We start from the raw sequence: 14,164 nt of genomic DNA, 5'->3' as shown, positions 1-14,164 counted from the left end.
AACACGACACACACACACAGACTCCTTTAATGCTAGTTTTATTTATTTCTCTTTTACAGCATCTCTTTTACAAAACAATTAAATCCCAAAACAGGACATTAGTAATGTTCTTTCAAAATAAAGAAAACACTAATTGAACAGAATAAAGGAGACAGTGGTTTCATCTTTGAAAGGAGAAACCTCAGTGTACGACCACAGTCAGAAAAATTAATAATGCCCCATTCAGAAAAAAGACAAACAGACACACGTGAACACCCAGGGAAGACAGCGGTTTCAGCTTTTTATTGCTAAAAGGCTAACCTGTTCAGATCAGTGTAACGAACCTACGGCTGCACAGGAAGAAGCTACTGCATGGAGTTCTTGGGAAATACAACAGAAAACATTTAATAATTAAAATAATCATCTGAAAAGAACTGGAAAAACGATTTTGGACTCATTGTATGATCACTTTCCATTTGAACAAAGAGCCCCATATAGCGATGTGTCGGAGAAAGTTACACTAAGAAAGAACAGAGGAGTGGCAGAGGTTTTTCAAGCTTAGAGCTTTTTTTTGAAACCGTCAGGCAGAGGTGTAAAAAAAAAACAAAAAAAAACAACATCCTCATGAAAATATGTTGCATTGTGGCTCAATTTATCACCAATGAGAAAAACAAACAATCATCTACATTATTTCACAGGTCCAAACTATTGCCAAAGATCAAACGCGGCAACACAACATGTTCATATCTGCAGGCAGTCTCTAAGATAACCACGTTTACTCTGATTGGATATTTTCATTTAATCGTTACGTTCCACACGACTTTCCTTCAAGATAAACTATATCCAAAGGCTTGAAACTTTGCAACTGAGCTTCTTTTGGAGTAACTTGGAATGAGAACACAAATCTGCAAGTCAATATTTAATCATTGATCTTGATTTAAAAAAAAAACAAACAGATACTGATGGTCTGTATGATTTATATGAAAGTAAAATCGCAATGATCTATCACACCAAATCCAGTTGCTCCTTTCAAAGAACAGATTACGTTTTAAATGTGTTAATGTGTATCTCCGTTAGACGAGGGAAATAACATATTAACATCAGCAATGTGTTAAAGTTTGATAATAACACACAAACCCCAAAACACACTGTGCAGAAACCATAGTAGTATATTAAAAAAAAAAACTACAACTTTTGTTATAATGTGAACAATGATGTTTTGGCTTCCATTTAAGTTTTTCTTACATCATGCTAGGCACTGTACAGTTAAGAGCCAAAACCAGAGACGCTAACCAGAGTGGAGCATGACGCTGCAGTTGTCAACGAGTGCTTCCACATACACGCTGTATTTGGGATAATAGCTTGCACCCTGTTGAGGTCTCGTTCAGGATAAGCTGTTCACACGCGTCTTCATATTTCCAACAGCGATGTGTTGGCTGCAGCCGCGAACAGCAAAAACGCTGTTGCCTTCACATAAGGGAAACTGAATCATTTTAGCCAATCCATGAAGCAATACCAAGTTTGACCACACGGGGTCACCGTCTCACAAAAAGAAAATAGTCAACACCCAGCCCAAAAAACACCGTAGTGGGACATACTGCCGTAACAAGATGTGATCGACCATCCCCACAAAGGGGCAACATCCCACTTGCGAGTCTGACTCAATATAGGAAGTAAAGAAAAACTGCAGTTTCTTCACCCACTGACGGCTCGCTACGGTAAATGCTTAGCTGCCATCCCTTTTTCTTACTTAGCACTGTCTTGACACCTGAGCTGTGGCTAAAGACCTAGCACTGCATAGTCATTCTTATTTCAATGATAATGTGATAATGTGATGCTGCCGTGTCTGACAGCTGGTTGGACAGATGTGAGGACGAAGATTCAGCTAATCAATCATTATGACTGCATTGATTCAGCAATCATTGCAGTCCCTGGGGGATTCCTCACAGCTGGAACCAAGCTCCTTCAGCTGAACCACCCGCAAGACTGGTCTGCTTACCCTTTTGGAATGATTAATTTTGCCGGGACCCAGCTACGATGAAGCCTTGATGGTTTCTAGCTGTGCCTATCTTTGTTTCAGCTCCAGCAGTACCCATTTCAGGTGTCACTTCAGTCGTGACATCAGATGTAGGGATGAATGAATGTAAAGTAAGTTTAGCTAGCATCACAGCTTAACACAAGCTACGTCAAGCTAAAATAGCTAACTTGCGATGACTGATTGATGGTTGGCGTGTTCCAGGCGGCCTCCGGACTTGCTCATTCTACCCATTTGCTCATTTTTGGATTAACTGGGGTTGGGCGGAGTCAGCTCCTACAAATATGGCACTACCCAGCTGTCCCAAAAAATGGCTTCAGATCACTTTTTCAGAAAACCTTGTGAGTGACATCACAGAGGGTTTGTCTTGTTCTTTTCATACAGTGAACGGTCAGCTCCTGGTGTAAGACACGACAAAGTGCACCTCTGGTGTAGCAAAGCAGTAAAGAAGTGCCGGACCGTTCCCACTCATTAGCACAGTATGGCCAGCGTCAACACAGAAGCTCTGTATTTCCCTGTGTGATCAAAGGTGGCATTGATACATAGAGTGGCTTTAAAAATGCACCAACTAACAAACTTCTTACGATGAAAAACAAATTAATAACTGACTGTAAACAAACTCCATGTTGCTTTGATCGTCTCGGGTAAAAGTTCACGCACAAATAATGAGTTACTGGCACAGGACTTTGATCCGGATGTCCTGCTTTGATTCAGACTTTTTTCGAATGGGATCCATTTCAATGTGAAGTCAAGCGTACACACTCATCCACAAAAGTAGCCACACGTTCACACACACACGCACACATACATACACGAGGATGTGCACTCCTGATTTCAGAGACACAGATGTGCTGTACAGTTTATCAAATGTCAAAGACTGACTGACTCCAAACTGCTCCACAGGGAAAAAATAAATGAACACCATGAAGAGAATGACACTCTTATTGTTCATTTGATATTACAGTAAAACTGATGCAGCACCGTCAGAGTTGAAAGAAGTAAGAGTGAAAGGGAGATGATGCTGGTCGGGGGGAGGGGGTTGTTCAGGAGGAGGAAAAGAAGAGGAGGAACAGTGATTTCATTTAAAGGGACAAAGACGTCATACTTGCATATTGTTACAACTTGACAGCAGGGAGCGTCTCTCACTATTAAGTTTAGTCGGAGCACAAAAAGATTGAGGATGCAGAGGTGGGGGGATGTGACAGGATGAAAATCAATCAGGCCGTCTGCTTTCATTGTCCATGTTGAGACTAGATTTGTCATCTCCAGCGCTGTCACTCAGAAGTACATTTAAATTTAGATGAAACTATTCTTACGTTGCTCCTCCATCCTCTGAGGTGCAGCTCCCAGGAAATGAGCTCGCACTTGGAGGATGGGAACTGAGGGAGAACTGATGAACACATCCAACAGGAAGGAGTAGATGTAGCTGGCGTAAGCTAATTCTACAGACGCAAACTTGGATGCACTGCTTCGCTTGGAGAGAAAAGAAACAAAAGACAAAAGAAAGGTGTCATAGAAGGAGAAAGATTTTGAAGAAAGAGTGACGAGATGAACATTTGGAAAGTCAGTGGCACCAGTTTGCCAGTCAGTAGAGCAACAATGGCTTCTGCAGGACCCCACTTTATCAAAGACAACTTGTCTCTTTGTGACTTTTTTTTGTTTTTTACTTCGTATTAGTCTCTCCAGTGTTAAAAGTTCACTTGTGGCCTCTCGGTCAAACAGGTTCCTTTGTGAGATGTGCAGCGATCCGATGGTGGGATTCCTGGCTGGCCAGTGGGGAAGATGAGGCGGAGTGGACAAGTGGACACATCACCAGTTCATCATAGAGTTTCTGTTGAGTGTCATGAAGAAAACCTGGCTGCTCCCTCCCGAACGCACGGATGCAAAGAACACCTGAAAAGAGAAAATAAAAATGTTTCCAGATGTATTTTATGGGCTTTTCTCTTTTGCTATTTCACTTTAGTGTTACTTGGTAAATTTGTCTGCCGCTATTTATTTCCCTCATCTTCAAAAAGGTGTTTGCAAAGTAGATGAAACTTTGTGGCTGAGACTCAGTGTTCCTTGAAATAAAAGTAATTCTTCAATAAATCATTTTCTAAATAAGACTTTTTTTTAAATCCAATGTTACCAATGAATGACTGAAAAACAAAGTGTTTTTACCTTGTCGTTCCGCTCACAAAGGAATTTGAGTCTCTGGGCTCTCTTGTGCATGAAGACTCCATCCAGATGACCCGTCTCCACAGAACGAATTTCTATGGCTTTCTCACCCCAACCCATAATCTGATTAGAATGGATATAGGCTGGAAAAAAAAGAAGGTAGACTTTTTACAAATTTGGAGAGCATAAAACTAGATTTAAACAAATATATAATTACATTAGCATATCATTTATCATGCCATGCCATGATTACATGCTGGACTTTTTAAAGTAGCTTTCCCAGGTCAATGATTACGTCCCTAAAAACAAAGCTTTAAAGTACATTGGGAAGCCTGTGAATAATCAAACACATGAACAAAAGGATTTACACTCATAGCCCTCTGAATAAATCAGTAATTGTAAATAATTGATTCAAAAATCCAGAAGATTCTGCGTTCAGTGTGCAACCCGGGATTTCAAGCACACAGGTGTGATGCCTTTACTGGCCACATGAGGGCAGAAAAGCGCAAGAAATTTGCAGGATTTCTTGTTGAAGCGGTTCCAGCTGTACCGGTGAGTCTCTATGCTTTATTTGCTCCCTCTTTGTCTTTGCTTACTTTCCCTCTTCATGTGTCCTTTCATATTTGCTACCAATCATTCATATACTTTACATTTTACGTTTTTTTTTTTAATGCATACTCCTACTTCTTGTGCCTCTGTCTCGGTCCTGCTGCAAAGCCAGCATTGATAAGTGGGTCCAATAGCAGCTAAAAGTGGGGTGCCAAACGGTTCCTTTGTGGGTCTGTGTGCAGGTTTCATGGTGACCCTTCCCGTGTTTTCCCATGTGGACTCAGTCTGATTCAACTGGATCTTAGATGGTTCCCAACTGGCTCCTGTGTAACTACCTACCTTCTCATTTGGAGCCCATAATACTGAAACCAAATGAGACATATGCCATTTGCCCACTCTGTACCCACGTTGGTCATTTTTAATCCAGATGGGCCCCTACATGGACCATGCGGCTGCGTGGTGTGTCTAAGGCCTTCCTTTGAAGACTGGCAGTACATAAATTAATTTTGAATTTTAAATGAACCCCCATTAACACAGTTTTGAAAGACCTAACCATGTTTTTGATCTACAAGAATAGAAAACCTCAAGGGGCAGTTGATATTAACATACAATGCTGTTGTTACTTAAACCTCCTGACTTCAAGCTTGGCAATTATCATCATCATCACAATTATTATTATCGTACTCTCTGGCCAAGTCATGGATGGTGGGGTTAAGTGTTAATTATGAACTGGGAGCAGGTGTGAGTGTGCAAGTTGACCCATCTCTTTCAGAGAACTTATCCAATACCATTTTTTCCTTTCTGATACCGTTACCTGGGCATTGAGCAGTGGCGGATACAGAGTACCGATCAAACAGCTGTGAGACATCATTTAGGAGGTCCAAATGTCTGTACTAAAGCTGACTGCACGCACGTCTTTTAGCTTACATGACCCATGTTCAGTCACAGTCTCGTCCAGTCTGGGCAGTGAAGTTTCAAAGGCCAACTGTACCAACACTTGAACTGTTCAATTAAGCAGTAAAATCAGACCTTTTCAATGACTGACAGGGCTGGTTAAAGGGACCAGCTGCAAGATGAAGTGTATGCCCTGTAGCTGGTGGGTGATTTTGATGTTGATATAATCTATTTACACTAGTGTGATACATACCAACAGAGGTAGGCATTTCTCCCCACTGCAGCACCACGTCCTTGGTGATTCGACCGTATGTGTTGACATAGACGCCCTCATCCTCATAACACAGCAGCATCTCCATCCCATCCGTCTTAGGCAGCACCACGATAGCGTGAGGCGTGACCTGGCTCTGGATCTAGCATAAACGCACACACGCAAGCATTTCAGACGCTTAAATTAAATCTGTCAAATGTAAGCATAATCTACTTTGGATGAGTATCTCATTGAAATGGAATGCAGCTGAGATCGATTCAGTTCTTCGGCTTCATTTGCTTATTTTGATTTTTTTGGGACAATCTGCAGATGAGCTGCCAGATACCAGAGTCACCAGCGCATGAGAGCAAAACCTGGGTGTGTTGTTTGAGAAGCTTTTTAAAAGCTTTTTTCTCAGGACTGAAATAACATCAATAACAGCAATAGAGGTGGGAACATGGTCTGAATTGGTACAATTTCACCAGATTGAGGCCTAGAGCGCATACAACCCAGGATTGTTTTGACTTTCAGGGGACATGTGCATCTGATGTGATTTATGATTGGTGCATTACCTGCCACCAGGTTGCTGTTATTTCAGCATTTCTTTCTTTTGGTGCAACCTGGACCACTTTAAAGGCGCTTAACGTAGCGATAGCGCCGCCGTGACCCCTCGTGGTAAAAAAGCACATATTTGCTTTGAAGCATGACTTAGTAACCGTTTTCTGTAGATGAACTGCAGCTGAAAGAAACGTATGTTTTTGAGAATAAATTTGTCAACTTTTTCTGCAGTTAGAGAGAAGTTTTTTGTCTGTTTGTTTTTTTTTTTACAATGATTTTTCCTTCATGAACCATCACAATCATTTCAAGGAGGTTGAAAATAACCAAGTATAGCTTTTTTAAAGGAGGCCTATTATGGCATCTAATCCCTATTTTAAACAGGCCTTGAATGTCTTAAAAACAAGCTTTTGATTGTTTTTGCTAAATAAATTAGAAATTCAGCCTCTAAACTATGTCTTTATCTTCCCAGTTTCTATCCTTCTTCTCTATGAGGGATTCTGAGGGGAAGGGAGGCTATGATAATGAGGCTCTGTGCTGATTGGCTGCCTGAATGACGTGTAGCAGGGGCAGAGGGCACAAAGCCTCGCTCTGGGCAGAAGAGCAGCCGGCTGCGTACACTATTAAAGCTGATTTATTTAACGCGGAACCATAATTCACGCTTTAAACCGTGCCCCATGCGATGCGAGCGAGCGTCAGCGACAAAATCAATTCCATTGCTTGATTTTCTATTGGACTGTCCTAACTGGCCGCAGCGACGCAGCGACGCAGCGTTTTGAGCTGAACATTTGTCGGACGCCCTGCTTCTATTTTCTTCCTGTTGAAAGCCGGTTGAAAGTGCTGTAGGAAACAGTCATTATGAGGAACGGCTGATCCAGTTACCGTATTTTTGCGACCATAAGGTGCACATAAAATTATTTTTTTTTTCTAAAATGTGCCGCGCGCCCAATGAAACGGTGCGCCGTTTCTATTACCTGTATTACGGTAATGTGAGGCGGAGCCACCATGAGAACGGTAAAGGGAGAAGGGGGTAGTTGAAATAAGAAGTTATCTCTATGATACCTCCTCATTTCACTACAAAAACCTCAATAAAGTGGGAGCTGCTGGGGGGAGATGGATAGAGAGCGTCCAATGTCACGCAGTGCGATGCGATAGTCGGACGCTGGATTAGGACACAGTGTTTAGTTGTGGGCGTAGTTTGCATTTTGGTTACATAACGAAAATGCACAGAATCTGAACGGCTCGTAGAAGCCACATCACACTGGAAGGCTCATCCGGGCGGCTGTACAGACACTGCAGAATTTGGTTGCTTTCCTCCTTCTATGAGTTGGCAGGCTGAGGGGAGACCACTTTATATATGTTAAAGAAAAGAAAAGAAAAGAAAAAACATGTTTTTCATAATAGGTCCCCTTTAAGAAAATCACTTCTATTCTCAGGAGTTCAAAAGTTTGTGAACAAAGTGACACAATTGTAAATATAAGCATAAATGTTTTACAAGTCTAGAGCCCATGGTGTTTGCAAGATCCAGGGTTTGACCCCTGGAGATGCTGCGTCAGGCCTCCTGCTGCTGTTAGGTTGTGGGCCTTTCTACCCTCTGTTTTGCCTTCCATGAATGAAAAGCTGCTCTGTTGACTTAAGATTATGCAGTTGAATTGCCCCTTGAGGAATATATCCGCAGAATTCATCCCGCTACTTCTGGCAGCAGTCACATTATCAACAAAATGCCATAGAGTCCGAGACCATACCGCCGCCTCCACCAGGTTTGACACATGATGTGATGCTTCTTCTCTTAGCCATACTTTTGTCTTCCCATCCCATGGGGCTGGTTGCTCTGTGGTATTTTAATAAGAGCTTGTGACAGACATTTAATTTACGGCCTTGGCATATAGTATCATTTTATATTAAAAAAAAATAACAAGCTTCAGTTCAGCAGTGCAACACGAAGTGAAAAAACTCATCTTATCCCTTGAGAAGCAGCCTTTTCACAAGAGCTCGTAACGCAACATGGCATGCACTTGTTTCCACACGTCTGGTGACTCTGCCAACATCAGGCAAGTAAACATATCAACACGTTATCAGACTGTGGTGAGGAGGACTACTGAAAAGTGGGTGCACGCTTCGGATTATTTTACGGGTTGGAGAAACACCAGACTTTACTCAAAGGAAATTATTTCAATCAGAGAACAATAGGTATTGATATATAATCCCTTACTCGTTTTTGGTTGCAGTGAATTCAATATTTGCGAGCCTTGTGACGTCTGCCTCGGGTAAGACAATTTTGTTCACAAACATACTCAAATGTGTGGTCAAATCGTGTGTTAATATCTACACTAGTGAGCTGCACCGAACACATGTAATGCTGGGTTCTACTGGGGATCTATTGATCTAATCTATAGGGTGGATGGCAACGTGTCACCTTCATCTGACTGGCGCACTGGAGAAGAAGGTGGCAGAGAAGAAGAGAGAGAACAGAAGCTTGGATGAAAAATGGAAATCACTCATAAATACATTGCAAAGTTGAACGTGTGGACAAGAAGCTCAGATTTCCGTGAGACACTGGCACAGGGCCGCATTTGAACTCGATGCCTGCAGAGCGTGACTGCTACAGAACAATTGATTTGGAGTCAAACATGTAACAGTAACTCTTTACGTAATTTCCACTGAAAGGGGATTTGTGACCACAAGAATTGTCTTTTCGTCAATCTGCATGAGGCAAAAACAATCCGGAGGTTTCCGAGTTATAATGCACCTCCTGCGGCCATGAATGAATTGAAAGTGGCTGCTCCTTCTTTAACCTCTGTAATATGATCACTTCAACAGTCTGTGCATTCTCCCTTCTCACTATAGGTGGTCCAAACCTAAAGCACCGTATTTAGCAGACTAAAAATAACGCTGACATCAATCCTTTATTTCCATGACAACAAATCAATCAGAAAGCCGTAAATTACTGGTGACCTTGATAAGGGAGAAGAGCAGCAGGTAACATGGTCCGACTTGACTGAGTGAAAAATGAATAGAAGGCTTGCATTGTTAGGGGCTTGCCAGTATTCAAATTCCTGGGAACTGAGAGAGGCCGGTGCAGAGAACACGGCTTTGAAAGGTAGAATTTAAAAAAGAACACAAAACTTACATGTGAGGGGATATAAATGTCGTAAGGATTGCCTGAGTCCACATCGATGACATGGAAGCCCACACTGGAGCCGTAGATGACTTTTAATCTTTGACCTTCCTCCACCGTCAGGTCAACCAGCTGGGGGCGGTGCTGCAAGTCTGTGAATGACTGACAGTCGGACAGGGTGAGGAGCGTTAATTTGATACACATCTAAGGTAAATACATGTGCATGTTTATACTTCTGTACCTTAAAGGCCATGAACTTATGGTAAGGTTTGGGCGCCCACGCATAGATTTCCACAGAGTTCTTAAGTGCAATCACCAGGAACTTAATCCTCTCATATTTGACTGGAAGCATGACAAAGACACAACAAATTAAAGGTAGGGTAAGGGATTTCTGGATGGTGTCGCGTCTCTTGATATTTGAAACAACAAAACACAGAGAGTTAGTTACTCTCTCCCCCTCCCTCCAGCTCTCACCCAAAATACATCCCATTCATGAATTCTCCCAAACCTCTAACCCCCCCCACACACACTTTAAGTGTGCAAGCCCAAACCATCCTCCAGTTGCTGATTGGCTAGATCAATGTTTGCTATACAGAGCTGTCGCCCCATGACGCCACAACACTAAGATTCATTTGGTCTCCTGCTTGGTTCCTCACTCTATTTGTCTTCCATCTTTACTTTCTTAAGTCTCTTAGTCACTTCAGCCATGATGTCAGCTGCAACTGGAGATGTTTGCCAATATGGTTATATATTGGCAAGAGCTGGACAACAATTCCTGACAGTAAGCAAATGTACCTTTAAATGAAACTGAAACTAATATTTCACCATGAAAGAAAGCATTTTGTGCCACTTTAATGATTTTTGTTTGACTACAGACCATTATATTGTACATTTCTATGAAAGAAAAGAAAAAGAAATTGCCTTACCAACTTTATAATGCACACAGCCCTCTAGCTCTCCAACAGTAATCCAACCCTGCTTTTTCTCAACTTCGGGGTCATTGTGTAATATTCTGTTCCTCAGCCATGACAAATAATAGACACGCAACTTATTCTTTTTCCCTGAAAGAAGAAAAAGCAGAGAAATGGAAAAAAATACCACAATCAAGTGATCAATGATAGTTTAGGCTCTCTTTGGAGCAATACCACTTTTGACCAGAAGGGGGTATATGGATCTATATAATGAGTACGTCCATTATAGTAGGACAAAGTAATACCACTTTGTCCCACTAAAGCTGCACTGTGTTTCAGGAGTCACAGTGCAGCCCCGGTTTTCCTGAGGGTGACACATGGACTGTTTTTAAAACAGCATGCTACAACACTCGTGCATACGAAAAGCTTATCCCTCTGTATGGCTAACCACAGCAGGACATTGTCTTCTGCATATTTAGTTGGTGTAGGTTTTATGTCAAATTCCCTCACTGGCAAAACACTCCCCATCTATCGGCACTGGGAACCGACTAGGATAATGGGACTGCGTTTTAAATCGTCCTACCCGGGGACACCGTGTTAGGGATTGTTTTGGTGACATCCAGCAGCCAGTTCTGCCTACAATGTCAAGGGCAAGAACCGTAATCCAAGAAGAAACGAGATGCGTGTGTTTTTTCTAGGAAAATGTAAAGTTTCTAACTGTCCAGTTTATCTCGTATGGCACGTCCCATAATGCAATGCACTTCTGCAAAGAAGCCAGTCGAAGTGATCATATGAATGGCTTCGTTTTGTGCTGTAGCATATTTTCTTTTATGGTGGCATACATGCGAACAGCAACCACCAGACCAGCAACCAATACAGACTGTATACTAAACTGCAGTTCTAGTACACGACCATGAACGGTTAGGTGATATGCTGCCCCCATGTGGTCAGAAGTGACATTGCTACATATAGTACCTTGAAGATATAAGATAATAAATACTGATTTTGATAGACCTGTGACATAAATTCCTACAAATAAAATGCATGATGCTTTTTTTTGCACTGAAATGAGTATGAATCTGTGAGCAGCATTGAGACTTACCAGATATGGTGACTAGCACATTAAGGCCTTCAAGCACATCCATCTGCAGGAAGCGTCGTCTGGTAATCAGGTTATAAACCTTTCCCTGCCCACTTCGGTCAAGCAGCATTAAACCATTTTCTGTCCCCACCAGGAGATTCACACCTAAACACATGAAGACATATACTCAGAAAGACAAATCAAAAGCAGAGGATCTTCTTGTGTAGCGTAAAGGAACAAGGTTCTCACCCCAGAGCGCAGCACACAGGATCTCAGAGTTGAAGCGCTTCTTGTATTTGCGGATCTCAGGGGTGTCACTGTGGGGCCTGATGTTTGTAGGGTTGACGTTCACCACTGAGATCTTTCTGGCTTCATTAAGTCGTGCCTGCTCCTGCCTCATCAGTTCATTGGCAAACATGGCTGAGACATGGACGATTCGTGTTTAAAAACAAGAAGTGAAACTTGTGAGTAAAGAAAGGAGGCATTGGAAAGCTTTGCTTCTACCTGCTGCAGAGTTCTCATCGTCGTTGTCACTCGGAGAGGTTTGATAGACCCGTGGGTCAACAAATGGGGTAAACGAGGCTTTGGACCCACCCATGCCGAACTAGGAAACACAGAAACAGAGATTGCTCACCACTAGCTTGCATATGTAGCTGTAATAACACATTATTTGAAGGGGTGAATGTGCCAAGGCGTCGGCGTGTGATGTGTCAGCGTCTGACCTCAGCCATATCGCTCAGCTCCTGCAGGGCAGAGGTGGGTGTGGCCGAGGGAGAGTTGCTCTGCTGGACCAGGTCGGGGAGGTTACCATGGTTACCGTGATTCCCAAACCCATTACTTTCAGAGTGGCCACCTCTCCTCCTTTCCTCAGCCTGAAAAACAGAGAGTGACTCAGTCTCAGTTAAATTAAACTTAAATGATTCAAGTCTAGTTGACTGAAGAAGATTGAAGGTTGATTGAAGAAGAACATCATCTTTTTTTTGTCTAGTCATGTGGCCCGTGCTGATGAGAAAGCATGAATGTGAGTGAGTACACATCTTGAAACTCCTCACCTCTCTCATCACCAGAGTGCTGTCCTTGGAGCTATTATAGGCATCCCCCAGAGCATCCTCTGACAGTCCTCCATACGTCTCAACGCCGCTCTGCACTGATGGCCTGCGACACGCACACGCGCAGTCCTCATCATTTACACACAAATTCTGCTAAAACTGCACCGACAAGTTTCTGGCACGGTTCATATTCCAAACATGTGCACATCTTGAAGTGAATCGGCCGTGGCAGGTCGGGTGTAAACAAAGCGAGAGGTAAAATGAAAACAGAAAAGACAGCTTACATGATGCGGGGGATGTCGCTAACGGCAACGGTCCCATCATGCCCCACGGTCTCCCCATCATCATCACTGCTCTCCGAATCTTCACTGGAGGATGAGTAATCCGTAACCTTCATCAGAATATCAAAAATCAATTTTTAAATGGAGATCTTCTAAGAATATTACACTTTTAAAATAATGTAATTACATGAGATAAATCGAGATGATTCCCCCGAAACTCACATGTTGTCAAAAGGCAAAAGAAGATTATGAAAGAGCCTGTAAAGTGTGATGAACATCGGCCTTTAATATTTGCAATTATTATATTGGCTGTTAAACAGCTATTTCATAAAGTTAGCCAACTGCCACTTTGGGTGACGCCTGCAACTATATGAGCAACCTAAATTTCTGATTTGTGTTTTACCCCTTTTCTACACATTGAGACTTAAAGGACCCATTTCATGCAGGTCCCTCTCCGTGCTGATCAAGAGTCACAATCAAGTGGTTTTATTCTGGCTGTGACTCTAAAGCTCTGGGCTTGTTAGATCATGCAGCCAAAATCTTCTGTTTCTCTGTGAACCGCAGTGAGCACCCTGTTTGGCCTTCCCCTGCCTCCACGTCGCACCCTCTGGTGTTATTGGTCACCTTCCTAAACCAATCAGACAAGCTTCTGCCCGTCATGTGCCGTGGTGACAGTGACAACCGGAAAGGGGGCATTGGTCTGCACTTGGAGTTTAGAGCCAAAAAGTGTCTCACAACTGCACAAGACACTTTATGAGCAGCTTCTTTTTTATACTTATTCTTATGTCTGCGTTTGCTTATTATTTAATTGGACCATTTATTAACTCTTTTGAATTCTTACTGATGTGTTAAGGGAGTTTCCTTGCAATACACATTTCATGACAAGGTGTTTATGCTAAATAAAGCTGCTGGTTCTTATATGCATCTGCAGATGCATATAATGTGTATGTAAAGAGACAGGTGTTTTTGGTATGTCTTTAATAAACTTTAGTTACTGCTTAATCAGTCATGAAAATTAATATATTACAGTTGAAGTCCATTTTGAACATTTGACAGTCAGGAAAATCCCAATATGGGAATTTAAAATGACCTCAGTTTTGCTTGAGGCAGCCTATCTACACTATCACTTAGGTGGAATGACATTTTTGAGTCTTCTCAGAGCATTAAAATAGCAATTTATTTGGCTGCAGCTCCGCTGTGCTAAGATTAATTGCCTTTTTTTTGCTGCAAACATATTTCATTCTAGCCCCAAACTACTTTCATTCATATCATTTTTGGTCCCTTTCGGGCAAGTTTTACGCTACT

General features: G+C 42.2%; 1 protein-coding gene across 19 annotated transcripts in view; it reads right to left on the bottom strand.

Annotated features, from left to right (window-relative positions):
- Window positions 1-27: 27 nt before the first annotated feature.
- Window positions 28-14,164, bottom strand: part of LOC133461954 (TRAF2 and NCK-interacting protein kinase-like) — an 82,766-nt gene continuing 68,629 nt past the window's right edge. For 10 of the 19 annotated variants that reach the window (XM_061742992.1, XM_061742994.1, XM_061743000.1 and 7 more), the window contains 12 exons: window positions 12,863-12,969; window positions 12,582-12,684; window positions 12,252-12,401; window positions 12,034-12,133; window positions 11,779-11,949; window positions 11,551-11,694; window positions 10,464-10,598; window positions 9,779-9,879; window positions 9,550-9,699; window positions 5,868-6,027; window positions 4,175-4,314; window positions 28-3,907 (listed from right to left, as the gene is read on the bottom strand). In XM_061742992.1, coding sequence (XP_061598976.1) covers window positions 3,824-3,907; window positions 4,175-4,314; window positions 5,868-6,027; window positions 9,550-9,699; window positions 9,779-9,879; window positions 10,464-10,598; window positions 11,551-11,694; window positions 11,779-11,949; window positions 12,034-12,133; window positions 12,252-12,401; window positions 12,582-12,684; window positions 12,863-12,969 — 1,545 coding nt within the window. In that variant the 3' untranslated portion in view covers window positions 28-3,823. Of the gene's footprint in view, window positions 3,908-4,174; window positions 4,315-5,867; window positions 6,028-8,835; window positions 8,854-9,549; window positions 9,700-9,778; window positions 9,880-10,463; window positions 10,599-11,550; window positions 11,695-11,778; window positions 11,950-12,033; window positions 12,134-12,251; window positions 12,402-12,581; window positions 12,685-12,862; window positions 12,970-14,164 lie in introns of those variants that run through there. The other 9 variants (XM_061742991.1, XM_061742993.1, XM_061742996.1 and 6 more) reach the window with 3 other exon arrangements.

The sequence above is a fragment of the Cololabis saira genome, chromosome 16 (genome assembly GCF_033807715.1).
Source record: "Cololabis saira isolate AMF1-May2022 chromosome 16, fColSai1.1, whole genome shotgun sequence".
Taxonomy (NCBI): Eukaryota; Metazoa; Chordata; class Actinopteri; order Beloniformes; family Belonidae; genus Cololabis; species Cololabis saira.
The sequence above is the reverse complement of the archived record's forward strand: the minus strand, read 5'-3'. Positions and strand labels throughout refer to the sequence as shown.